This window comes from Pocillopora verrucosa, chromosome 7 (genome assembly GCF_036669915.1).
Source record: "Pocillopora verrucosa isolate sample1 chromosome 7, ASM3666991v2, whole genome shotgun sequence".
In the NCBI taxonomy this organism is placed as follows: Eukaryota; Metazoa; Cnidaria; class Anthozoa; order Scleractinia; family Pocilloporidae; genus Pocillopora; species Pocillopora verrucosa.
Genome location: NC_089318.1, coordinates 12,848,997 through 12,874,624, shown reverse-complemented (window position 1 = coordinate 12,874,624; position 25,628 = coordinate 12,848,997). Strand labels below are relative to the sequence as shown.

Below are 25,628 nucleotides of genomic sequence, written 5' to 3'. Positions count from 1 at the left end.
TCACAGCCATTCGATAAGTTCATATCTCTTTTTTTCACACTAATTAACCGAATGACAGTTAGTCTGGTTGACTTGTAATTCGCCTTTGAGACAATAGACAATAAAGAGTCAAAATCCAAAGGCATTTTTAATAGCACTCGCATATTAATTTTCTTTTAGTATTTCTCCGAACTTATGCAAACTAGGTGACATCTATGTGATTGTTCTATCTCTCAGAACAAGACAATTCTTTGTTCAATCAGCTGTCACTTTCTAGCTGCTACTGATTTTCCCATGTACCCCCTGATGGAAACAGGAAGTAATTTTTGCCTTTAGACAAAACGCTCTAGAAGGCAGTTCTTTGTTTTATATCGTCAGCCATCGTTTCGGTGTTAAACGCAAGCTAGCTGAACAATACTTTAGGAATATCATCAATATCATCACCAAAAAGTAAACTACTTGAAACTAATCTTCACGGTCTTAGATGCGCATGAAAAGTTTGATAAGCTTCAGCGCTCTCGTTAACCATCCGTCATGTCTGCTGATTTCAAGTGCCATTTCATTTTGGTTTTCCTTTCGTCGATCCTCACATACGCCCAATGTTCTGCTGGTAAGTATTTTCACTATTTACTTTCAAGGTTTTCGTATTGCGCTACCAACAATCAACATATCTCGAAATATAGATGGGCACGCCAAAACGTATGTTGAAGCAAAAGACTTAACAATGAATTTATTTTCGCTTCTGCAAGGTGTACCTAATTAAAATTTCAGTTTAGCAAAGTAGTAGGGGATCAGCACACTATTTTGTTTAACAATAAAGATAATTTTATCGTGATGCGGTCGGTTGAAGTTAAGATATAGTTTAGAATTTATACGAATAATATTAAAGTGAATGTATAATGCTTTAAGTTGAAATGAAGAAGGGTACATGTCGAGTATATTTGCCTCATTCCACGCATTTCCATAGGGCACCTGCTTTAAACCTAAATGTACTCGTTAATTTTTTTGACGTACAGCATTTTCTCCTCAAATAATTCATATCCTTCTCAATCTCGTTCTCTTTTTAAGACCGTCGGCTGTAAAATTAAAATTATATTTTCAAATTTTCGCAAATGAAACTTTAATTTAACTTGCGGAAAAAAAGCTGTTAGAACAGCTTGCATTTCCGTTGATTCTTGTCATTAGGCCCACTGTTCAAGCTATGGAGATGCAAATTTGTTTCAAGTACACCTACAAAAGAACAAAACTGAATCCGTTCTTCGCACAAATCTCTTAAGATTTACTATGGACTAAATTTTACTTAAACATTTTTACTTTAAAAAGGCATTAAGCCTTTACCATCGGAACCATTTAGTGTTGAGCAACAGAGAAAGTATTAGTGCACTTTGAACTCGCCAGACGTTGTCGGGTAATTATTAAAATTCGATAAATAAACATAATCCCTTCTAAACCAGATATTTTTATGGATCAAATGAAAATATCTCTGGTGGCTCGTAAAAAGTTTTTCGTTGGGAAAATTTACTTTGAGTGTACTAAGGTGCATTGCTCGATTAATTCGCAAATGAAATCCTTCACCTGGTGGCGATTGGTTTTTTACACCTGTTCTTCGTATGGACACAAAACGGAAAATGACAATAAGAAGAAAGGAAGAAAATCGGCGTAATTTTCAAAATTGCTTGGCAATTTAGAAGTTTGAAAGACATTTTCAGTTCCGGAAGTCAGTGATATTGATGTAAGATTTCCAATTGCCGACATGGGTCTTAAATATGCGTACGTTTAACAATTTATTTACTTTAGAAAGCAGTTGAAGAACTTCTTCGCCTTTATGGTAGCTACTAAAGTAAAGCTTAAAAAGAATTCGATCATAAATGATGGTTGTATATCGGAATTAAAACAGGTCTATGTCATCAGGATTCGCTCAAGACATAATTAACGTATGCAAAACGCTATCAATTATATATTGCTCGACTTGTTGAAAACATTGTTTACATTACTTTATCCCATCCAGCGTAACTTCTAAAAGGCTTACATCAGTGGCTTGAGTAGATGGCAAGACGAGTAAATCCAGAGAAATTGGACCAGCAAAGAGTAAGTTATTATTAATCATCCAAATAACTAATTCACTGCTCTCATTCTAGAAATAAACGCACTGGAAGAAGATTGGTTCCCTTCTGACAAGACATTTAAACAGCGTCTGTTTTCAAAAGATGAACTCCATTTTCTGAACGTAGCTCGAGTTGGAATGTTTACTTTGTACAACCAGTTGGATTGCCTATTTCAATGTGTGAAAAATACATTGTGTCTTTCAATAAACATGGCTGCCTCCAAAGAAGCAGATGGAAGGTTTTGGTGTGAATTGTTGTCCTCTGATAAGTACAGAGACGCTGAGAACTACAAAGAAAACACGAGTTCACATCATTTGTCTATTCTGGTAAGGACTTCTACACAGTGAGTTTCATTAAAATTTGAGCTTTTACAGATTGGCGCTATTTTTCTTTGGTTGACGCAAAACCAAAATCATCATAAACACAACGGCTAATTAGAACGAAGGAAAAGACTTGACCTTAAAGAGCTAATCAGAACTCAAACTAAAGACAAAAAACTGCCCAAAGCGCGAGATACGCGGATCACATAGTCCTCCGCTTAGTTTCAACACTCCCAAGAATTCTAGATGAATCTAATGACAAACGTACTCTTGGTAGCGATTAAAACAAGTTTTTACTCTCTAAGTTCTTGCAGTGCTGTTCGCCAGTTTATCATCCAGAAATAGAGATATTGGCTTCATTTATCAAAACTCCTGTTCAAACATTTAACAGTATTTTTATTGTTTTTTCTTATTTTAGTCTCCTTGTTCTTCTTCACCATGTAAAAATGGAGGAACCTGCATCCCGAGTTATAAATACACTACTTGCCAATGTCTCTGTAAACAAGGTTTCGTGGGAGAATTTTGCGAGAAAGGTAATGTGATTATATTCGAGTTATTCAGTCAAAAACCTTTTCCTAAAAGTTGTTCTGGAAAGACATTTCTTTCATCCTCACGTGATTCTTTTATTTTTGCTGTGCCCTGCTTGCTCCTTAGTTCTGATGTCTCTGATTTGTGCTAAGTCCAGACTTGATAGTTAATGCCCCCTCCATGTAATTATTTGTTGAATTAATCTTATAGTAGGTACTTATTTCAAAATTTCAAATTAACCAAGTGATGAGGAATCATCGTAAAAACGTAATGATTAAGAGGCTGTCTCTCTTGTTTCCACCCGGTCAATTTCGCGTCAAAAATAATTTTGCCTGAAACTCTGTCAACAGAAAGACTTTACCTAGGAAAAAACTAAATTAGATTTGGTTTGATTTGAAATAATTTTCTGACTGCATTAGGGGCCATAATTATTTCCCAGTCCGTATGGACCATCGCAACGTCTCGAAAATTGAAAAATAGGCATATTTTGTAACATTGTAAAATATTTGATTCGCATAGTTAAGCAACAGAATTTATATCAGATTGCTTAAAAACCTTTCTAGTCTGCCAAGAAAGTTAGAATTTGCCCCCTCAATGTATTTGAAAAGGCGAATTTTAGCATATTCTGACCACTAGAAATCGCCATTGGCCGATGGCCGTAAATAACCTTGATTTAGACGCTAAGTTTTGGGATTTGGGACCCGGTTGACGACTCTATCCTACACAGCCGTTAAGTTTAGACCTTTATAGGCAAAAGTATGCAAAAACCCTTGTACGTTTTCGATTTTTCAAAAGTTATGACCGTTTGAATCAGCACATGTACGAGCATTTGCGATTCTTTCGCCTACACCAAAATCGAACCACTGGAGCAGATTTCGTCATAAATACAGCTTACCCGCTTTGCAGCCTGGCATCATGACTCACTTCAGAATTTTTCTAATTACCAAATTGGTGAAATCCATGATAACCTCAACAAATAGCTAGGTATTGCCTTCGAAAAGTAGGCGGCATCCATCGCGATTCGTGGTATCAAAACAAATGTCAGAATTGGCCACATTTCGCGGTGAATCACCCATTTAACGTCGCTACAGAACTGAATTTTTTCCAAAATCAGAATATAAACTCTCCATGTCTGGAAGCTGAGGCGGAAATTAAGGTTTTAGGTTACTGAAGTGAAGAAATAATCGGTTAAATTTAGATCACGACGATCCAGTTCCATGTTGTACTGTTTCCCAAAGGTCCGCACAAGAGAGAAGACCGCTGATAGCTTGTGCCGTAAGTTGTGCCGTATGTTTTGAATCCCAATTTACATCCCAATGTAATATTTGGGGAGAAAAACTTTGGATGAAAAGAATAAATGCTTTTACCTGGAGTTTGATATTATATAACTAATAAATCAATTTCAAATATCCTGAGCTTGCTTCTCTCGGTTCCGCGTCGATTGTGTCCACACATCAGCAACCTGTCAATAGCCGGAGAAATCGGCTACCGACGTGATAAAAACTTTGACACATGCTTCGTATGAACAGTTGTTATAAGTGTTGCTTTTGGTATATTTTTAATCGTTTTCATCAAAGCATTTCACTTACTACTAGATATTATAATATATTACACTATAACAACGCCGTCAGAACTTGATATCGAAACTAAAGGTAGTTTGTATCTGTAAAGCATATTCTACACTTTCAGCCACCGTTTACGTAAGTCTACTGAAAAACACATTGACAATCACTAATCACGTCCGACAGTTTGTCTATGAGGATCTGTTTTTTGTCTCTCAATTTTACAAGGATCTCAAAATCACTACAGATGGCTCTCAACAAAACCACATTGAATTTCTGAAGTGTGTTACTGTGGTAACGTTCACAGAGGTTATGTGTCGCAGTAGATTGGATGTGAGACTTTGATCTCTTTTTTAACTTTGTCTACCAGATCTTGCCTCTCGGAATCTTCCTGGACGCATTGGATATCTTCCTCCTCATCCAGCGATATCCCGACGCACCCTGATCTTTTCGTCGCATCGCTGCTAGCCGGAAGAAAAAGCTCTGAACTTGGCTCTTTGTCAGCCACTGTTCTCTAGTGAACAAACGTGCATTTGATTCATTTTTCGCATTTCGCATGTCCACTGCAACTTGGGCGGGGTCTGCTTTTCGCCCAGTTCTTCCTCCAAGTGTGAACCGTGTCGTTAGGTATTCTTTAGCCTTCTCTGAAAATCTAACGCTGCCCCTTGGTTTGCTTACGGCCCACCCTGTTTGTAGAGACGAGTGGGGCGAAGTATCCCCGGGAGAAGTGAGTGGTGTACTGGAATCTAACGAACAGCTCGAACACTCGATACCAGCGGTATCTATCGATGAGAACTTAAGGGCCCAGTCCCTTTTGATTGCATCATACTGGCTTAATCTGCTGACTGTATACTTTCCAACGTTTAGGTGCAGCTCTAGCTGCGAAAACGTTTCGAACACTTCAACACATCCAAGCACAGAGCATTCAAACAATGGCGTTGTACTCTCTGTTTCCTTGCTGCCCTTTGAACGACGCTTGACCACACGCCTTTCGCGAGGATCATAAAACCCTTGAGATTCCATGGTTTGAAGGGACGTTTGACATTGGTGCTTAATATAAATTACGTCATATGGTATGTACTTTCTTTACCAATGTATTGCTGCCTCTTAAGGTTTTGTCATCCTATACCCCGGGGTACTCTCTTAAATTTCGGATAGGGGATGTGTTGCAAAGGTTGTTGAACTCTGACTCTATTTAGGGATAAAAGGACGAAAATGGGTGCATGCTCGTTTTTATATCAATAACACAAAAGGGCTTTGGTAAATGTATAAATGTCAAAAACAGAAGGAATGTTATCTTGCATCGGCGTAAACATTGGTGTCAAATTACTCTCCAAGTTTATTTATCTCGTATCTCACCTTGCGTGTATGACATAAAAAAATGCTTTTGTAAACATGTAGATGTTAGAGATAAGGTAGGGCAGTAAAACTCAATGTATTACATATTTTTCAGTGGAGTCGCTGTGTTTCCCGATTATATACATAATCGACTAACGTTACAATTTTGTGATGTTGGAAACTTAGGTTGTAGATTTCAAGTTTGCTTCAGAGCAATGTTACAAATCAAAGTACGATTTAACTTATCAAATTGTGCTAGCTGCCACATGGCCTTTATATGGTATCACGGTACCTATCTTGGGACGAAATCACAACACTTGTTTTGTTTTATACTCACTCGCGTGCGAGCTTTGGCCCAAATGTTAATCAAATTCCAAAATACTGAATTCTGACATTTATCGCACCTCAATATGTAGTGTCTTATATTGCATTACGAGTATGCGCACTGGGTTGTTATTACGAGCAGGATTAGAGAAGTAGAAGTTTCCATTAAAAGAGTTCAGAATTATAATCGAAGATTCCATAACTGGCGACGAGGATATCCCAAACGAGCTCACCTACAACTACAACTCAAGTAACAGTCATTTCGAAACAACTACATCGGATAAACAATGGAAAAACAACATTCTTCTCACCACCACGTGCGCTGGCCGCCATCTTGAAACTGTTTTGAGGTGAAAATCCAGACTTCTCGATTCAGTTGAACAATAATATACACTCGCCACGGAAGATTCCCCGGAAAATTGCATAACAAGATTACACCGAACGATTACACAACTGCTGAAGCGAAATGGCGAATATTTTAACTCCATTTCCTCCATTCTCCGTACATGAAGACGATGCTTCAGTCGGTCCGCGTTGGAAAAAATGGTTGAAGCGTTTTGAAATGTATCTCGCTGCTCATGAGGTGAAAGATCCGACACGCAAGAGAGCGCTGCTACTATACTCCGCTGGTGAGGAAGTCGCCGACATTTTCGAAACACTTCCAGACCAGGGCGAAGAGAAAGAATACGACAAAGCCGTAACCGCTTTGAATGCTTAATTCCAGCCCAAAGTAAACAAGACGTACGAAATTTACATGTTCAGAAATGCTACCCAGAATCCTGGTAAATTGCCAGATTCCTAATGCACACGGCTCAGACGCCTGGCTCAAACCTGTGAGTTTGCCAATGAAGACGAAGAAATCAAATCACACATAGTCGTCTCTTGTTCATCTTCACGACTGCGGCGAAGAGCTCTACGAGAAGATATGAATCTCAAAGACTTACTTGCCTATGGCCAGGGTCTAGAAATGTCTGACAAACAAGCGAAAGGTATTGAGGAGCACGAAAAGTTAGCCAAAGTATCGCCAGTCCAGACAGAAAAGCGAACGTCCGAAAACAAGAAATGCTACAGATGTGGCGAACACTACCCTCATAAAGGGCGACCTTGTCCAGCCCTGAAAGAAACGTGCAAGCACTGTCACAAAAAGGGTCATTTCGCTACAGTGTGCAGAAGTAGATTAACTGCCAAGAAAGTCAACACTGTGGGTGAAGGAGATAGTGATGAGTCCACTGATGAAGAATACACCTACCCTATCACTCTCCACTCCGTGCGTGAGAAGGCACAACCATTAACTGAAGTTATCATTGGAGAAAAGACAGTGAAATGTCTTATCGACTCAGGAGCGGGAGTGAATGTTATTGACACGTATACTTTCAATCAGATGGAGAATATTCACATTTCACCTACTTTAAAGAAGATCTATGGCTACAGATCTTCCGAGCCTTTGCCAGTCGTTGGAACGTTCGAAGCCAACATCAAGTCGGGAGTGACCAACAAATTCAAGGTCGCACAATTCTGTGTCGTTGACGGACACGATGGAAACCTGATAGGCTATGAGACGGCAACTGATCTCGGACTGCTGCGCATAGTAAACAGTGTATCAGCACCGCAGGTGGATGACATCGTGGGGGAATACAAAGATTGCTTTGAGGGGCTGGGGAAGATGAAAGATAAAGCTGCGAAATTACATGTCAATAGTAGTGCAAGACCACTTGCTCAGAAGTTCCGTAGACTACCATTTCACGTTCGCGAACAAGTCGAGGCTGAGCTCAAGAATCTAGAGGAACTCGACATAATAGAACGAGCTGAAGGACCGACTCCCTGGGTGTCCCCGATAGTGGTAGTTCCAAAGAAGACAGGAATACGCATATGCGTCGATATGAGAGCGGCCAATCAGGCTATAGAACGGGAACGACACCCAGTACCTACTGTAGAAGACCTGATCGTTGATCTGAATGGATCCACTGTGTTCAGCAAGATAGACTTAAACCAAGGCTATCATCAACTTGAGCTGGAAGAAAATTCTCGAGGCATTACTACTTTTGCCACGCACATTGGTTTATTTCGATACAAGCGACTCACCTTTGGAGTCAACTCAGCAGCTGAAATATTTCAGAAGTCTATAGAAGAGGTATTACAGGGAGTTGAAGGTGCAAGAAACATATCTGACGACATAATAGTGTTTGGCAAGAACCAAGTTGATCATGACGAGGCTCTACGAGCTGTTCTTCAGAGAGTCTGTTCCAATCATCCATTGACTTCTTTGGCCATCACTTCTCTGCAGACGGCATCAGTGCAGACGACAAGAAAATTTCATCCCTCATCAATGCCAGTGCTCCCAAGAATGCAACTGAGGCACGCAGTTTTCTTGGTTTGGCCCAGTACCTTGCACGCTTCATCGAGGACTTTGCATCCATTTCCGCTCCAATCCGTCAACTCACACACAAAAATGCCAAATGGGTGTGGGGCCCAGAAGAACAACATGCATTTGTTTGTCTTAAGGCTCGCATGGCAACTCCAGAAGTCATGAAGTACTTCAACCCCTCGTTGGAAACAGAGCTGATCGTTCATGCCAGCCCTGTTGGACTGGGAGCAATTCTCACACAGTTAACAGCAGATGGAGAAATGAACATTATAGCTTATGCAAGTCGCTCACTCACTGATTGCGAAAGCCGTTTCAGTCAAACCGAAAGAGAGGCCCTTGCAGTGATCTGGGGAGTTGAACACTTTCACCTGTACCTGTGTGGATCATCTTTTCGCGTCATCACAGATCACAAGCCATTAGAAACAATTTTAACAACCCCACCTGCAAGGCAACTGCGAGACTTGAAAGACTACAGCTGCGCCTACAGCCATATGAAACTGCAGTTGTTTACAAGCCAGGAGCAGACAACCCAGCCGATTACATGAGTCGTCATCCTGATCCCAAGCAGTCACAGACCCCCCGTCATTTATCGAGAGTTGATGTCAACTTTGTGATCACTAATGCTATGCCATCTGCCGTTACCCTTCAAGAGATCAAAGATGCGACAGCAAAAGATGAAACATTGCAGAACCTGGCAAGGGTGATAACAACTCAAAAGTGGCACGAAGTCGGAAAGGATGTCGGTCAGTACCAACAGATCAAACAGGAGCTGTCAGTATCAAATGGTGCAATTCTGAGAGGAACCCGCATAATAGTTCCTGGAAGACTACGACAGCGAGTGATTATGTTAGCCCACAGTGGACATCAAGGCATCGTCAAGACGAAGCGTTTTCTGCGAGATTCAGTCTGGTTTCCAGGGATAGATAAAATGGTTGAAGAAATGGTAAGAGAGTGTCTACCATGTCAAGCTGCAAACCATGATGCAAAGCCGGTTTCTGAGCCTCTACAAATGTCCCCATTACCACAAGGTCCGTGGCAAGAGCTATCCATGGATTTCTGTGGTCCTTTTCCAAATGGAGACTACTTGTTAGTCGTGACTGATGACTGCAGCAGATATCCAGAAGTTGAGATCCTGAGGTCAACATCAGCAAAAGCAGTAATTCCACACCTTGACAGTATCTTTGCTAGACAAGGAATTCCCAACGTAGTAAGAACTGACAATGGTCCACCTTTCAACAGCGAAGATTTCCAAAAGTTTTCCACTCACTTTGGTTTCACTCATCGCAGAATAACTCCTATGTGGCCCAGAGCAAATGGGGAGGCGGAGAGACTGGTGAGAACACTAGAGAAGGCAATTAGGACAGCCGTCATAGAAGGCAAGAACTGGAGGCAAGAGCTGTTCACCTTTCTTCGGCAGTACAGGGCAACCCCCCACAGCACCACAGGAAAGTCTCCATCTGAATTGTTGAATGGACGAAAACTCAAGTCCACACTACCTCAGATACAACACGATCTGGCACCTCAAGAGGTTAGACAAACCGATGCCAAGAGAAAGACAGAGATGAAAGAATATGCGGATAGGTGCAGCCATGCCAAAAACACAGACCTAAGTGTTGGTGACAAAGTATTGCTAAAACAGCCCAAGCAGAACAAGATGTCCACATCATTTAAACCTGAGCCACTTGAGATAAAAGACAAGAAAGGAAGCATGATTACGGCCCAAAACGCAGAACGCACTGTAACCAGAAATGCGTCATTCTTCAAAAAGCTGCCTTCCAGCGTACCAGTACAACTCACTCCAAGTGACGAGGAAGAAAAATTTACACCCGGCATTGAGACAGCTGAAGCAGCTGATGTAGCTGAAGGATATCATGAAGCAGATGAAGCAGTTCATCAAGGACTATGTGACTTGAACATTTGTCTGGAACATTTCAAGAACTATGTAACTTGAACATTATTTGGACAGATAGTCTAAGGAAACGATATGTTGAGTTCTGTTTTTGTTCATAGTGACATTTTCATAGTGACATTTACCCTTCTCATTCTTAGAGGAAGGGAGAGATGTAGTGTCTTATATTGCATTACGAGTATGCGCACTGGGTTGTTATTACGAGCAGGATTAGAGAAGTAGAAGTTTCCATTAAAAGAGTTCAGAATTATAATCGAGGATTCCATACAATATATGTTTAGATATTATCTTAATTTAAACCCTGCCCCACATTTCAGGACAATACCTAGTTGGTAAGCTAGAATTTACATAAAAATCATACTCAAGGGAACCTGTTGGAACGAGTTCTGCAAAGATAGTGTTAATTTCCCTTGACATGTCGAGATGAACTGCATTTCTTGTATTTAGCTGCTTTTTCCGGCCGTTGTGCAGCGGGTACTGGCAAGTGCGACGTGGTCGCCAGTCTTTACCCATGTTTCCTCTATGATTTTCGCAGATCCAAAGTTCGTCAAGTTGATCAGGGGAAAGGTCGTGTGGCAACCCTAACCTGTTAACGATAAGCTCATATTCTCGTACCGTTCCTCTAAGCTGACCTGAGTGACATGCTTGTAGATGATCATTGATGTCACTTCTACATTCTGAAAGCTTTATCAACCTCGCGAAAAACTTGCTACAAACTGAAGCCTCTCTGGTTTCGAAAAAGCACTTGCATGCCTTACTACACTTGCAGGCCTTCCAGAAAAAATAAAGGGTCAGCGGGTTCACCCGCAATGGTTAATGAGGACCTCTGTTGTGCGCGATAGTGCAATCGTTCAGCTTTAAATTCCAAATTTTAGCCCCCAAACTTCGACACATAGACTTACAAAAGGAGTTCTATGACTGATTCTTGAAGAGAATGCAGCTGCAATACAAAAGGAGTTCTATGACTGATTCTTGAAGAGAATGCAGCTGCAATCCAAAGTTTCAACAGGACATTAAGCGCGAAACACGGCTTTAGTTTTCGAGTTTAGTTCGTAACAACGCGTCAAAGAAGAGTATCGATAGATGCCGACCGCTGAAGTTTGGAGTTATTTGCTGGAGTTATCATAAAGTTCACCAGTTTGGGGAGCGAGGAATATCTGAAATTTCACATAAACCCAAGATGCGCCGAAGGTAAGCTGTATTTATGGCGAAATCTGCTCCAGTGGTTCGATTTTGGTGTAGGCGATAGAATCGCGAATGCTTGTACATGTGCTGATTCAAACGGTCATAACTTTTGAAAAATCGAAAACGTACAGGGGTTTTTGCATACTTTTGCCTATAAAGGTCTAAACTTAACGGCTGCGTAGGATAGAGTCGTCAACCAGGTCCCAAATCCCAAAACTTAGCGTCTAAATCAAGGTTATTTACGGCCATCGGCCAATGGCGATTTCTAGTGGTCAGAATATGCTAAAATTCGCCTTTTCAAATATATTGAGGGGCAAATTCTAACTTTCTTGGCAAACTAGAAAGGTTTTTAAGCAATCTGATATAAATTCTGTTGCTTAACTATGCGAATCAAATATTTTACAATGTTACAAAATATGCCTATTTTTCAATTTTCGAGACGTTGCGATGGTCCATACGGACTGGGAAATAATTATGGCCCCTAATGCAGTCAGAAAATTATTTCAAATCAAACCAAATCTAATTTAGTTCTTTCCTGGGTAAAGTCTTTCTGTTGACAGAGTTTCAGGCAAAATTATTTTTGACGCGAAATTGACCGGTTGGAAATAAGAGAGACAGCCTCTTAAAGTAAGAAGATTCGACAGAATAAGGTAACTTCTTTTTTTTTTTTTTTATTTTCTTGGTCGGGCCTTCAATACATTGTCACTATTTCATTTTAGCTCAGAAATGCTGGTAAATTTCCTGCCAATAAAACCGAAACACTTACATTCTATCTTCTAGCTATTACGTCCTGCAAGGAGCTCTATGACTTAAATAGGTAAGTTACAAGCCTTACTAAGATAATCAACATAGTATGATCCACTTAAGCAAATATCAACGGTGAGAAATGAAGTTATATCCATGCTCCTTCCCTCCTATCCCTCGCCAGTTCCCTTCAGAATTGTCCTAAGGGAGAGACATACTTTCAATTTTATTGTTGCAGAAAGGGAGAAGGCATATATACCTGTACTTATGCAAAAAATATTTTAGATTAGAAAGCAGACCAATACATTTCTGATACTGGGACGTGAATAATCATAAAAATCTATATGCATTCAGCTTCCTCCTTTTGATCCCTTGTAAATAGCTCTAGTGTCAGTGAACTGGTTACCCTCTGCCTGGACTCCAAACTAATCTCCGTTCTCTGCCACATGGGAGATTTTGGATGTGGAGATGGAGGATGGACGCCGGTCATGAAGATGGACGGCAATATGGTATATAATAATTAGAGCCGATTTATGGCACAGCCATAAATCTTGCAGCGTTAAAACTTAAACAGTATACAGGAAATACGATCTAATACAGATAGAATCAAACTTGAAAAATTCTTATAGGTCTTTTTAAAAAGACAAAATTAGTGACTAGCACGTTTTCTTTTTTTTTTCTTTTTCTTTTGACTAATTAAAAAAACATTTTTAAATTAGTCAAAAAAAAATCTTTGAGGAAAATGCATGTTGAAATGATCATTCTAAGGTTGGAAACAACATCGGCGAGTACAATTAGTTATGTTAATACCAGTGATGAATATTAAAGAAGCAAGGAAGGGATTCTTTGATTCTTTTTGTTACAGACCACTTTTCACTATAATGCACATTACTGGAGTGATTATAAAGGATACAACCTCCCCGGAGGAAAGACTGGGTTCGACGAGCAGGAAACAAAGCTACCCACCTACTGGAACACATCCTTCTCTAAGATCTGCCTCGGTATGAAGATCGACCAACAGCTCAGGTTCATTGTCATCCACAAGAAGGCTGACTCTCTGTACTCACTGATCGCTGATGGGCAATACCGCACCACCTCACTGGGTCGTGACAAGTGGAAAGAGTTGATTGGCTCGCAAGGCTCATTACAGTACAGCTGCAACAAAGAAGGGTTCAATGCTGTTTGTAGTTGGAGTGAAAATTCTAAAACCAGAATTGGTATTGTTAGCAACAACCAGAATGAGTGTTCCTCGTGCGACTCAAGGATCGGATTTGGCACAGGGGGTAACCCTGACGATTCGAACACTTGTGGTAACGAGGCAAGTCGAAGTGGTATGGATAACGGGATAAAACATATCAAAGCCATGGGATACATCCTGGTACAGTGAGGAATTAGAAAAACTCAGCTTATAAAACAGAATTTGCATGCTTTGGTAATCGAATATGTCCACATATGAGTCGTTTGAATCTGTACCAGCGAAAGTTAAGAATTTATCCGTGTAAGCCACAATTGTCAGCTGATAACTATTTCTCTTGCTATTTACAACATCATTCATACAATTTTAAAGGCTGAAAACATCGATCGAAGTTCTGGATAATTCCTTGAAATTTGTTTCTGAACAAGGGCACGAAGATTCGTCGTTTCTCAACCTCATTCCTGCCTTTAGCCTACCAAAATTACCTCATCGTTCTTTTTAAAGGATTGAAATGAAAAAAAATGTTTTGTAGCCTAAATGTTTGTGTGAACGATTATTCATTAGAATAGAATACCCTGCTCCAGAGGACTTTTCCGTTGTCCTCAGCGGAATAAACCAGCGATTGAGTAATTTTCAATATAGGGTTAAAAGCGCAAAATGTCCAGAACCCAAAACCAAGATAGTCTTACAGGATGCTAATCTAATAAAATCCTCGATGGCACCGAAATACAATGATACTTGAATGTAACTTTCCTCCTTAACTCTTAATGCCTTATTCCTGTGCAAGCCCGTATCCCTGGGTTATTTCCGCTCTGCCTATTTATCCACCCTTCTGCTTGCCTCTGACAATTTCATATCTCCTGCTGGCTCAGTTTATCTTTTATAAGCTTGAGGGAAGAAATAGAAAAGATCAAAGGTTTTCTCCGGTAGGTATAGAAAAACGGGAAAACTTGGTATTTCCCATCGAAAATAAATGATTATTCTTCTAACTTCCGCATTATCAAAATTCATAGCTCCTTTTCCTTTTTATTAAAAGCTGTTATTGTTGTTTCTCCCATCGTTAGTTTCTTTTACTTTGGTTGTAATTAGCTATTGGTCTCTCAAGTACCGAATACCAGCATCATGAAAAGAAAGTTGACAATTTAGAGTAGCAAATAACTTCTGAATAACAGCATCAACAAACGAAAGATGGCCATAAGCTAGTTTATGGCCTTAAGCCCAATTCACTTAATTAATCTTTGTGTTAAATAAAGCAAATGCTGTTAACGTAGGCTTTGGATTTAGTTCAACATCACTATAAATTAAAACTTAATTTTATGTCAGAAAATTTATCCGGGGAAAATATTGACCTTAACATATCACTTGCTTTGATATACTAAGTTTTCAGAAAAGCTATACTTTGCTGAATACCAAAGTGAGGAGTAATTTACTTTCAAGGGCAAAAATCATCCCCATCAAATTTTCTAGTTTTCACTTGTTTTTCGTCCTTCTTTTTGAACATACTCCTTCTACAACGTTGCTGAAGAAACAATCATCCCTATATTAATCCCATCACAAACCACGTTTTCACTAACCCTCGAGAAAAGTGGTCACGGATTTCGCCTGATTTATCGTTTGTCGAGAACTTCCTTTCTTCAAGGATTGCAGGACGACTTATATATCTAGTAACTTCTACTTTATTGCCCTCTTACTCGCTGCTGTTCGGCCAATATTGTTATGAAAGACGTCTCCGCGATGCAAATATTTCAAGAGCACACCTACATCGCGATTCGTCAACTCAGTGAAATTATCTCCGTGTCTGAAAAGGTTGGAATAACTTAAATAGCACGAAATTTTTGGAGGTAGAATCCAAATCAGAGATCATGAATTAATGACATTTTGCCGACAGTGTAAATAGGAACGTCTTCCAGATGTAAATATTTCAATATCACTCCTAGAAAGCAGCATAAAAACTGATTGAGATCACAGCTAACATTTTGCTTGCTTCTGTTTGATCATCGCGGGTGACAGATGCTCCTTAGAATGTTGATAACGGTCCGACGACACTGTGACCAGGTAGTTAATCGATAGACGGAACAAAGAACTGTCATACTTTACGTCAATAATGAATTACGTGATCTTTCCTAAAAGGCAGGCGAGAATTCTGCGCTAGTTAAATGAAACGGTCATGCTCTTAGTTATTTTTGATGAAACGTGACAGTAATGAACAGCACTGTTTCATTTTTAGGCGCGGTTCATCAATACTGGAAATCTCTTCGGGATGACAGAACAAGAAAAACAAATAAAAAGTTTGAAGAACATCGAAGTCAAATGAAGCAACAAAATCGATTAAAGAGAGTAAGTATCAGATTGAGAACCATATAAGCAAATGTTCAGGAATGTTGAGCTTGATCCTAGCTATGCAACATCGCGTTACAGCTATTTCTAATAAATGAATCCCTGTATTCGAGCTCTTTTCTATGGTTTAACACGATAAATACATATTTTGTCCTTGATAACATGTCATTTAATTAACTGTGTTGCTTTGTCAAAGAAACATATCAATTTTTATATATACACTTTGTTTTGTATAATACTCACAATTTAAGTTGAAAAAGAAAAGTGTAATCTTTACCAGAGGGAAGTACATGTATATCTTGTAACAGCAAGGTGTCATTGGTGATAGCCAAAATGCTCCTTGCGCATTTTTTGACACTTTTGTTCTCTGTTTATATCGTTTAGAAACTATCAAGACGCCTTTCAAGCTTAGAGAAGGCTATCTTGTCGGACAACGACAAAGAAAAGGCAAGAGAAATTTTCTGTTCGCCAAATGCCATCGACTTCATGTCATCGGAAGAAAGCGACAACGATGATCCTGCTTCATCTAGGGGTCCGAAACCAAGGAAAGTACGTAAACTGGTGTGGGGGAAAAGTAAACTGAAGAATTTGAAAGCAAAACTGGACGAGGCCTATTTGGAAGGACTTAGCGAAAAGCAGCGTCGTGCAAGTGCACGTTTGACCAGAACGGAAGAGCCATCTGTACGGCCTTGCCCCACCAATGGCCCTCGTTAGGCAATTCGTACCGAAAATTGGACTGAGAGGTTCCTAAGAATAGACATTATTTTAGAAAACACTATAAAGACGTTCATTGTTCTTGGCAAACTTTATGCCTGTTTTCATTTATAGTGCTCAGAACAGCCATTGTAACATTTGTTCAAAAGTAATTTGGAATGCGATTTGTTAAATGATGAAAAGTTTTCTTTCCCAGTCTGACATAGAGACCAAATTAGATGTATATACTACAAGTATTTTGCGAATAGTAGGCTCTGTAATGAATTGAAGCTCTATTTAACTACAACCTTATCTTATGGAAGAAAAATAAATGACGCTTTGGCAAAATATAGCTGTAGTATTTCTTTGACTGAAGGGGAAAACGCCATAAGAGGTGTTCTGTAAATTAATTAATAAGACTTTCCACCTACCATGAACATTATAAGGGTGCGTTTCGGAAAGAAAGAGGGAAAAAAAGGTTTACCAAAGCTAGAAAGTTTCCGCAAGGGTAAGATAAATTTGAATTAACACGTTTCCGAGATGTAAACCTCAGTTTCCGGAACGGTTTCTTGTTTTTCCGCAGGTTCCATCACCCATTCAGTAGAATACGTCAACGGAAACATGGAAAAGACATGACCCGAAATTACGATTGCGGAAACATTTGTTTCCTTTAGCTGAAACTTGACGGAAACATGCACAAAAAGTGGTCCGGTTCCGTTGTATACGCAGCAACGGAAACGCGAGAAAACGTCAAACGTCATAACGTTTTATGGAAGAAATAAAATTATCTGGTCCGAAAAATGAGCTGGTACACGTAATAGGTACTCATTACGGATGTCTAACTCAGGCTATCGGTTGGCCATCTTATTTTCATAAGTTAGCAAAAATTTTTTTTTGTTTATCGCGAAACAAGTAATGATATAGATTTCAGATTAACAATACAACAACACGGTACAAGACTATAATCCTAAGCTAACCTCAAATCTCATTAAGATGAATCGAACGCACATCAGTAATCTTTGGTTATGACTTCAGTGTAGCTAATTACTGATGCAGAACATTCACGAAAATACTATCTTCATTAGCGATTGGTTGCCACCTAAGAATACATTGTTTTTGTAACCTGCCAATCTTCCATCATCGATTACACCGTTTTCAACATTAAATATTTGCTTAAAATAAAGAAGAAAATATCATGTGCGCTGCTAACAACTTCATACGAAAGTCAAGGCAGACAAGTTTATACCTTGAGATATTGTGTTTCTCCCTCTTTCCAGGTATTGGACAATACTCCTGTTAAAGCCTAGCCAGAACACTTTTCTCCACGTTTCAAAATTCCCAAATAGACTCGGAGGAAGGCTATTATCTCACGCAAATAAGAAAACCTTTTTATTTTTGGATATTCATAAATTACCTCGCGTAAGACTAATGTCTCTTGCCTCATTTGCCCTGCTAGTAATTGATTCAATCTTTATTCCTCTTCCATCCATGAACCATGAATTGTAACCGCAGAATGAGTTTCAATCCATTTTCCATATGCATGTAATCTAAGTGGTTATAGGGTACAATAAGTTAATTCAAATGGTTGTAACACGATCCCCCTTCGGCAAAATACTTTTTGTAGTTCCAAGCACCCCCATTACGCACTTGATTCGAATAAGTGGTTATAGGGTACAATAAGTTAATTCAAATGGTTGTAACACGGTCCCCTTTCGGCAAAATACTTTTTGTAGTTCCAAGCACCCCCATTACGCACTTGATTCGAATAAGTGGTTATAGGGTACAATAAGTTAATTCAAGTGGTTGTAACACGGTCCCCTTTCGGCAAAATGCTTTTTGTAGTTCCAAGCACCCCCATTACGCACTTGATTCGAATAATGCCCCCCACCCCCCCCCCTCCCGATCATTTATCATTTAGCGCTCTCGTTAACCATCCGTCATGTCTGCTGATTTTCAGCGCCATTTCATTTTGGTTTTCCTTTCGTCGATCCTCACATACGCCCAATGTTCTGCTAGTAAGTATTTTCACTATTTACTTTCAAGGTTTTCGTATTGCGCTACCAACAATCAACATATCTCGAAATATAGATGGGCACGCCAAAACTTATGTTGAAGCAAAAGACTTAACAATGAATTTTTTTTCACTATTTACTTTCAAGGTTTTCGTATTGCGTTACCAACAATCAACATATTTCGAAATATAGATGGGCACGCCAAAACGTATGTTGAAGCAAAAGACTTAAAAATGAATTTTTTTTCGCTTCTGCAAGGTGTACCTAATTAAAATTTCAGTTTAGCAAAGTATTATCGTTGTTCAGGCCTATTTACTCATATAAGGGGATCAGCACACTATTTTGTTTAACAATAAAGATATTTTTATCGTGATGCGGTCGGTTGAAGTTAAGATATAGTTTAGAATTTATACGAATAATATTAAAGTGAATGTATAATGCTTTAAGTTGAAATGAAGAAGGGTACATGTCGAGTATATTTGCCTCATTCCACGCATTTCCATCGGGCACCTGCTTTAAACCTAAATGTACTCGTTAATTTTTTGACGTACAGCATTTTCTCCTCAAATAATTCATATCCTTCTCAATCTCGTTCTCTTTTTAAGACCGTCAGGTGTAAAATTAAAATTATATTTTCAAATTTTCGCAAATGAAACTTTAATTTAACTTGCGGAAAAAAAGCTGTTAGAACAGCTTGCATTTCCGTTGATTCTTGTCATTAGGCCCACTGTTCAAGCTATGGAGATGCAAATTTGTTTCAAGTACACCTACAAAAGAACAAAACTGAATCCGTTCTTGACACAAATCTCTTAAGATTTACTATGGACTAAATTTTACTTAAACATTTTTACTTTAAAAAGGCATTAAGCCTTTACCATCGGAACCATTTAGTGTTGAGCAACAAAGAAAGTATTAGTGCACTTTGAACTCGCCAGACGCTGTCGGGTAATTATTTCAATTCGATAAATAAACATAATCCCTTCTAAACCAGATATTTTTATGGATCAAATGGAAATATCTCTGGTGGCTCGTAAAATTTTTTCGTTGGGAAAATTTACTTTGAGTGTACTAAGGTGCATTGCTCGATTAATTCGCAAATGAAATCCTTCACCTGGTGGCGATTGGTTTTTTACACCTGTTCTTCGTATGGACACAAAACGGAAAATGACAATAAGAAGAAAGAAAGAAAATCAGCGTAATTTTCAAAATTGCTGGGTAATTTAGATAAAAATCTGGCACTTTCAAGAAGTTTGAAAGACATTTTCAGTTCCGAAAGTCGGTGATATTAATGTAAGATTTCCAATTGCCGCGTAACAACTAAACCTGCCGGGCAATTAGCCAGAGCCTAACATGGGTCTTAAATATGCGTACATTTAACCATTTATGTACTTAAGAAAGCAGTTGAAGAACTTCTTCGCCTTTATGGTAGCTACTAAAGTAAAACTTAAAAAGAATTCGATCATAAATGATAGTTGTGTATCGGAATTAAAACAGGTCTATGTCATCAGAATTCGCTCAAGAGATAATTAACGTTTGCAAAACGCTATCAATTATATATTGCTCGACTTGTTGAAAACATTGTTTACATTACTTTATCCCATCCAGCGTAACTACTAAAACGCTTACATCAGTGGCTTGAGTAGATGGCAAGACGAGTAAATCCAGAGAAATTGGACCAGCAAAGAGTAAGTTATTATTAATAATTTAAATATCTAATTCATTGCTCTCATTCTAGAAATAAACGCACTGGAAGAAGATTGGTTCCCTTCTGACAAGACATTTAAACAGCGTCTGTTTTCAAAAGATGAACTCCATTTTCTGAACGTAGCTCGAGTTGGAATGTTTACTTTGTACAACCAGTTGGATTGCCTATTTCAATGTGTAAGAAATACATTGTGCCTTTCAATAAACATGGCTGCCTCCAAAGAAGCAGATGGAAGGTTTTGGTGTGAATTGTTGTCCTCTGATAAGTACAGAGACGCTGAGAACTACAAAGAAAACACGAGTTCACATCATTTGTCTATTCTGGTAAGGACTTCTACACAGTGAGTTTCATTAAAATTTGAGCTTTTACAGATTGGCGCTGTTTTTCTTTGGTTGACGCAAAACCAAAATCATCATAAACACAATGGCTAATCAGGACGAAGGAAAAGACTTGACCTTAAAGAGCCAATCAGAACTCAAACTAAAGACAAGAAACTGCCCAAAGCGCGAGACACGCGGATCACATAGTCCTCCGCTTAGTTTCAATACTCCCAAGAATTCTAGATGTATCTAGTGACAAACGTACTCTTAGGAGCGATTAAAACAAGTTTTTACCCTCTAAGTTCTTGCAGTGCTGATCGCCAGTTTATCATTCAGAAATAGAGATATCGGATTCATTTATCAAAATTGCTGTTCAAACATTTAATAGTATTTTTATTGTTTTTCTTATTTTAGTCTCCTTGTTCTTCTTCACCATGTCAAAACGGAGGAACCTGCATCCCGAATTATAAATACACTACTTGCCAATGTCTCTGTGAAGAAGGTTTCGTGGGAGAATTTTGCGAGAAAGGTAATATGTGATTATATTCGAGTTATTCAGTCAAAAACCTTTTCCTAAAAGTTGTTCTGGAAAGACATTTCTTTCATCCTCACGTGATTCTTTTATTTTTGCTGTGCCCTGCTTGCTCCTTAGTTCTGATGTCTCTGATTTGTGCTAAGTCCAGACTTGATAGTTAATACCCTCCATGTAATTATTTGTTGAATTAATCTTATAGTACGTAATTATTTCAAATTAACCAAGTGACGAGGAATCATCGTAAAAACGTAATGATTAAAGTTAGAAGATTCGACAGAATAAGGTAACTTTCTTTTTTTTTATTTTCTTGGTCGGGCCTTCAAAACATTGTCACCATTTCATTTTAGCTTAAAAACCTGGTTAATTTCCTGCCAATAAATCCGAAACACTTACCTTCTATCTTCTAGCTATTACGTCCTGCAAGGAGCTCTATGACTTAAATAGGTAAGTTACAAGCCTTACTAAGATAATCAACGTAGTATGATCCACTTAAGCAAATATCAACGGTGAGAAATGAAGTTATATCCATGCTCCTTCCCTCCAATCCCTCGCCAGTTCCCTTCAGGATTGTCCTAAGGGAGAGACAAACTTTCAATGTTATTGTGGCAGAAAGGGAGAAGCATATACACTTGTACTTATGCAAAAATATTTTAGATTATAAAGCAGACGTACCAATACATTTCTGATTCTTGGAATTAGAATAATCATAAAAACCTATATGCAATCAGCTTCCTCCTTTTGATCCCTTGTAAATAGCTCTAATGTGAGTGAACTGGTAACCCTCCGCCTGGACTCCAAAGCAATCTCCGTTCTCTGCCACATGGGAGATTTTGGATGTGGAAATGGAGGATGGACACCGGTCATGAAGATTGACGGCACTAAGGTAAGATTCTTGTTGATTTAGCTGATAGACAGGCCTCATAACCAGTAGGGAAGTCTGTTCATGTGGAAAAATGCGCCACCATACTAATGAGGTACGCATCTAAATAATTTCCAACAATCAAGAAATGTTTACCTGAATCGGGCAAGGAAATTGGATAGATGCAAATTTAGAAATGCCGGAATATTTCTTGACGATATAGTCACCCATGCCGGTGGCTTTGGATAAGCTCACGCTCGTGAGTTGAAATTGCTCGCGTTTAGCTTATAGAAACAAATGATTGTCATCCAGTTGTCACTGTCTGTTTTAATACCATTGATTTGATTTAGAGCCCAAAACGGGCTAAGCTTGGGTGAAAGATCGTTACATGAAATTGAACTGCATTTACAGCTATGAAATTATTTTGATTTAAAAGGGCACCTTTCATTACAACAGCACGTACTGGAGCAATAAAATTGAATACAACCTCCCCGGAGGGGAGTCTGGGTTTGATTCACGGGAGACAAAGTTATCGACTTACTGGAACACATCCTTCTCCAAGATCTGCCTCGGTATGAAGATCGGACAACAGCTCAGGTTCACTGTCATTAACAAGCAGGCCGACTCTCTGTACTCACTGATCGCTGACGGTCAATACCGTGCCATCTCACTTGGTCGAGAAACGTGGAAAAACCTGATTGGTTCAATTGCCTCCTTACAGTTAAATTGTAACAGGGAAGGTTTCAATACTGTTGATGTTAACCGTATTGATGTTTACCATTCTGAAGCAAGAATTGGCATCGTTGCTAACCAGGAGAATGATTGTAAGACCTGTGACTCAAGGATAGGGTTCGGTACAGGGGGATATTTTGAAGACACCGTAGCGTGTGGTAACGTGGCATATGTAAAAGGAGATAATGGAGACAGGCGCACTCCGGGCATGGGGTACATCCTAGTGCAGTAACACGTAACACCGATACTCTCAAAAGGAAGCAGCTCCTATGAATAGATAATTTATATAGTAGTATCTTCCCACGGGGCTCTTCAGCCGCTATTTACATGCAACTAAAAGAGGACATAGTACAATAGAATTGCAGATTAAAAAGAGACTGTCTCTTTAATGTTCAAAACCTTTGACCGAGAAACAAGCTTTTAAATTGTTCTTAAGGCTGATCCAGATGTTACCAGTCCGTAAATAAACGTTCGTTAACCAGCAGCCATGTTAAACAGTGATATTTGTAAGGTTTCAAGCTTCAGCGAGTAACAAGGCGATGGATGATAGATCTTTTGCGAAATTCTCGCAGATATTTATAATATATATATGTATGCAAGGTTGTTTATTCACTTATATTCCAAAACAGATTGTCCGAGGTATAGGGGGAGGCGAGGCGAGGGACTCGATGAATAAAAACCACTCACTTCCCGAGCCAGTTCTTTTGTCATTGATCATTGACCTGGGTCGCCATATAGTTCTTCAAAATCCGTCGTTCTCCATCCCAAACACTCGCCTATTACAGGAAAGTGCATCAATAAAATCAACTGCTCTCGATCGAATTGACTGCTACAGAGTTCGAAACGTCCAAATATCCTGTAAAATTGCCATTTCCTCCCATCAAAAAAGTTCTCAACGCGCCAGAATATCCCTTATTTTCCATGTTGAGTAAGTGACGAGACGCCATGTTGAAAACTATGACTGAAATAGTTAAACACGAGCAACGCTGATCTTCGAATCGTCGGCCATATTTGTTTATGTTCTTGCAGGGAAATAAATTAGTTCTCGGTCCTTTTCGGAATAAAAATGTGCCAGGCATTGAATGCAAATTCAGTAGTCTTAGCGCGAAAATTAAATTAAAGCAAATCAAAATTCTGACATCATGTCATCGCTCTGCCTCGAAAAATCCCAAAGATTTACTTGCAGGTCTTCTTTTCTTTTTCTTTTCATCAAATAGAAGATCTGCGGTACTCAAATTGTATAAGTCATGGTACGAAACACTCTTCTTTGCAGATCGAGCCGTGATCGCCAGCATATTGAATTCTCTTGATATTCTATTGTTCCGGAGTGTAATAAGATATACCGCTGATAATTGTTAGCGGGCTCGAAATGTCCTTGATTTCTGGCGATGGCTATAATAGGAGTTTGGCACAGGAGAGGCTATTGCCGAGTGCAACACGTTTGGTAACGAGGCCAGCTGTAGTCCATATCAAGGAAACAGTAAAATCAAAGCCATGGGATACATCTTGATACAATGAAGAAGAACTTTCGACAGTGAGTGAAACCAATAATAAAATGTTACTTTGGTAAAAGGGGATGTCCAAGGCTTGCATAGTCGCCGAAATCCTAATTGAAAGCTAAAAATCTGCTGTTTCTACCTAATATCACTTTAAAAGTTAAGATAACAAACATGTAGCTCCGCTGTATTCGAATGGTCAGGTTTATCGCAAAATTCTGTGCAAAATATTGAAATGAGAAGGATTGATTATGCTTTGAAGAGTAAATGTATTTACATTACATCACAATTCAATAAAATGGATTACCTTACCCAAGTTGTATTCTTCGTTGTCCTCAGTATTACATAATTCTCAACGAGAGGTCAACTGATGAGTCCAAGATGAAAGTCCAGGCTAGATTTATATCTGACTACCTCTTATTATTACTCCTGAAAAAAACTTGCTGCTAAAAACTAAATCTCTTCCTTAAATACAGCTCTTCGAGTCTGTTCACTACATTTCCTGTTTTCCGATGAAGCCCTCGTCTGAGCTTTTTTCTACTTTACCTCATTAGCCAATTCAAATCTTTGATGATTCCAAGATCCAGATCTCCAGGCGCTGGTCATCATTTTCTTTCTTGAGGTTAGTTTTATCCTTCACAGATGGTGACTAGTTCAGAACGAATTAGTTTTTTATTACTAGTTTTTTAGCTGTACCCTCACACATGCTGTCGGACGTTTCCATCTACTGTAAAGGCCGTAACTTTGAAACGAAAGTCAAATAGGGAAAAACCTTCTTACGATATAAACTGTGGTGTTTAACAAGGAAGTCCAGCTCTGAAAATAGAAACACCTGTCACGATACCCTAACTGTCTACCCGATTTTTTAGCAGCCATCAAAATTGGCTACAACTTAATGACGAACCCCTGTTAATCAACCACGATAAAAGCAGATCTGTTGGCCATACCCAACAGGCAAAACAAAGATAAAAGTTCTTCCGTTTTAGTAGTAAGCCAAAATTTTTGTTGTTGAGCAATAACAAGTTTGAAATTTTTATGGTAACAGGACTGAGTGGAGTCCAATTCGGTCATACGAGTGATAACAATATCGGACGTCTGCGCAGCGGGAGACCGATTTGTTTATCAGGCGTATGATTACAGACCGGTCTTACCACAAATTAATCATAAAAATTACCATTTCCGAGAAAAGAAGACAAGTCAAGTCATGAAAGAATGGGAAAATTTGCATCAAAAGACTGAGAAAGGGGGCGTAAATTGTTAGATGGTTGTGATTGGTTGATTTAAACTACAACTTTTAATGTGTGATAAAATATGTGGTTATTGTTCATCGTGGTGTAAGATAGGAGACGAACTTTATGCGTTTATCTCACGACGGAGTCACTTCG

The 25,628-nt window shown here is 39.0% G+C and overlaps 2 protein-coding genes and 1 long non-coding RNA gene across 4 annotated transcripts; 2 read left to right on the top strand and 1 right to left on the bottom strand.

Annotated features, from left to right (window-relative positions):
• The first annotated feature begins 337 nt into the window (after window positions 1-337).
• On the top strand, window positions 338-14,770 carry LOC131795906 (uncharacterized). The gene is made up of 6 exons (XM_059113508.2): window positions 338-589; window positions 2,118-2,410; window positions 2,823-2,937; window positions 12,396-12,432; window positions 12,742-12,868; window positions 13,225-14,770. The coding sequence occupies exons 1-6, from the start codon at window positions 514-516 to the stop codon at window positions 13,744-13,746; spliced, it is 1,170 nt and encodes a 389-aa protein (XP_058969491.2). The 5' UTR covers window positions 338-513; the 3' UTR covers window positions 13,747-14,770.
• Window positions 12,311-18,109, bottom strand: LOC136282424 (uncharacterized). The gene is made up of 3 exons (XR_010718274.1): window positions 17,999-18,109; window positions 13,326-13,514; window positions 12,311-12,560 (listed from the first exon to the last, which is right to left on the bottom strand). It is a non-coding gene; the product is annotated as an uncharacterized lncRNA (long non-coding RNA).
• Window positions 18,110-18,522: 413 nt separating this feature from the next.
• On the top strand, window positions 18,523-23,381 carry LOC131795930 (uncharacterized skeletal organic matrix protein 5). Of its 2 annotated transcripts, none has more exons than XM_059113539.2 (6): window positions 18,523-18,599; window positions 20,332-20,624; window positions 21,036-21,150; window positions 21,564-21,600; window positions 21,913-22,039; window positions 22,452-23,381. In XM_059113539.2, the coding sequence occupies exons 1-6, from the start codon at window positions 18,524-18,526 to the stop codon at window positions 22,977-22,979; spliced, it is 1,176 nt and encodes a 391-aa protein (XP_058969522.2). In that variant the 5' UTR covers window position 18,523; the 3' UTR covers window positions 22,980-23,381. The 2 variants fall into 2 exon arrangements, with proteins under 2 accessions (XP_058969522.2, XP_066025816.1); XM_066169719.1 differs by lacking the exon at window positions 20,332-20,624 and adding an exon at window positions 20,202-20,281 and having other exon boundaries at window positions 18,531-18,599.
• Window positions 23,382-25,628: the final 2,247 nt, after the last annotated feature.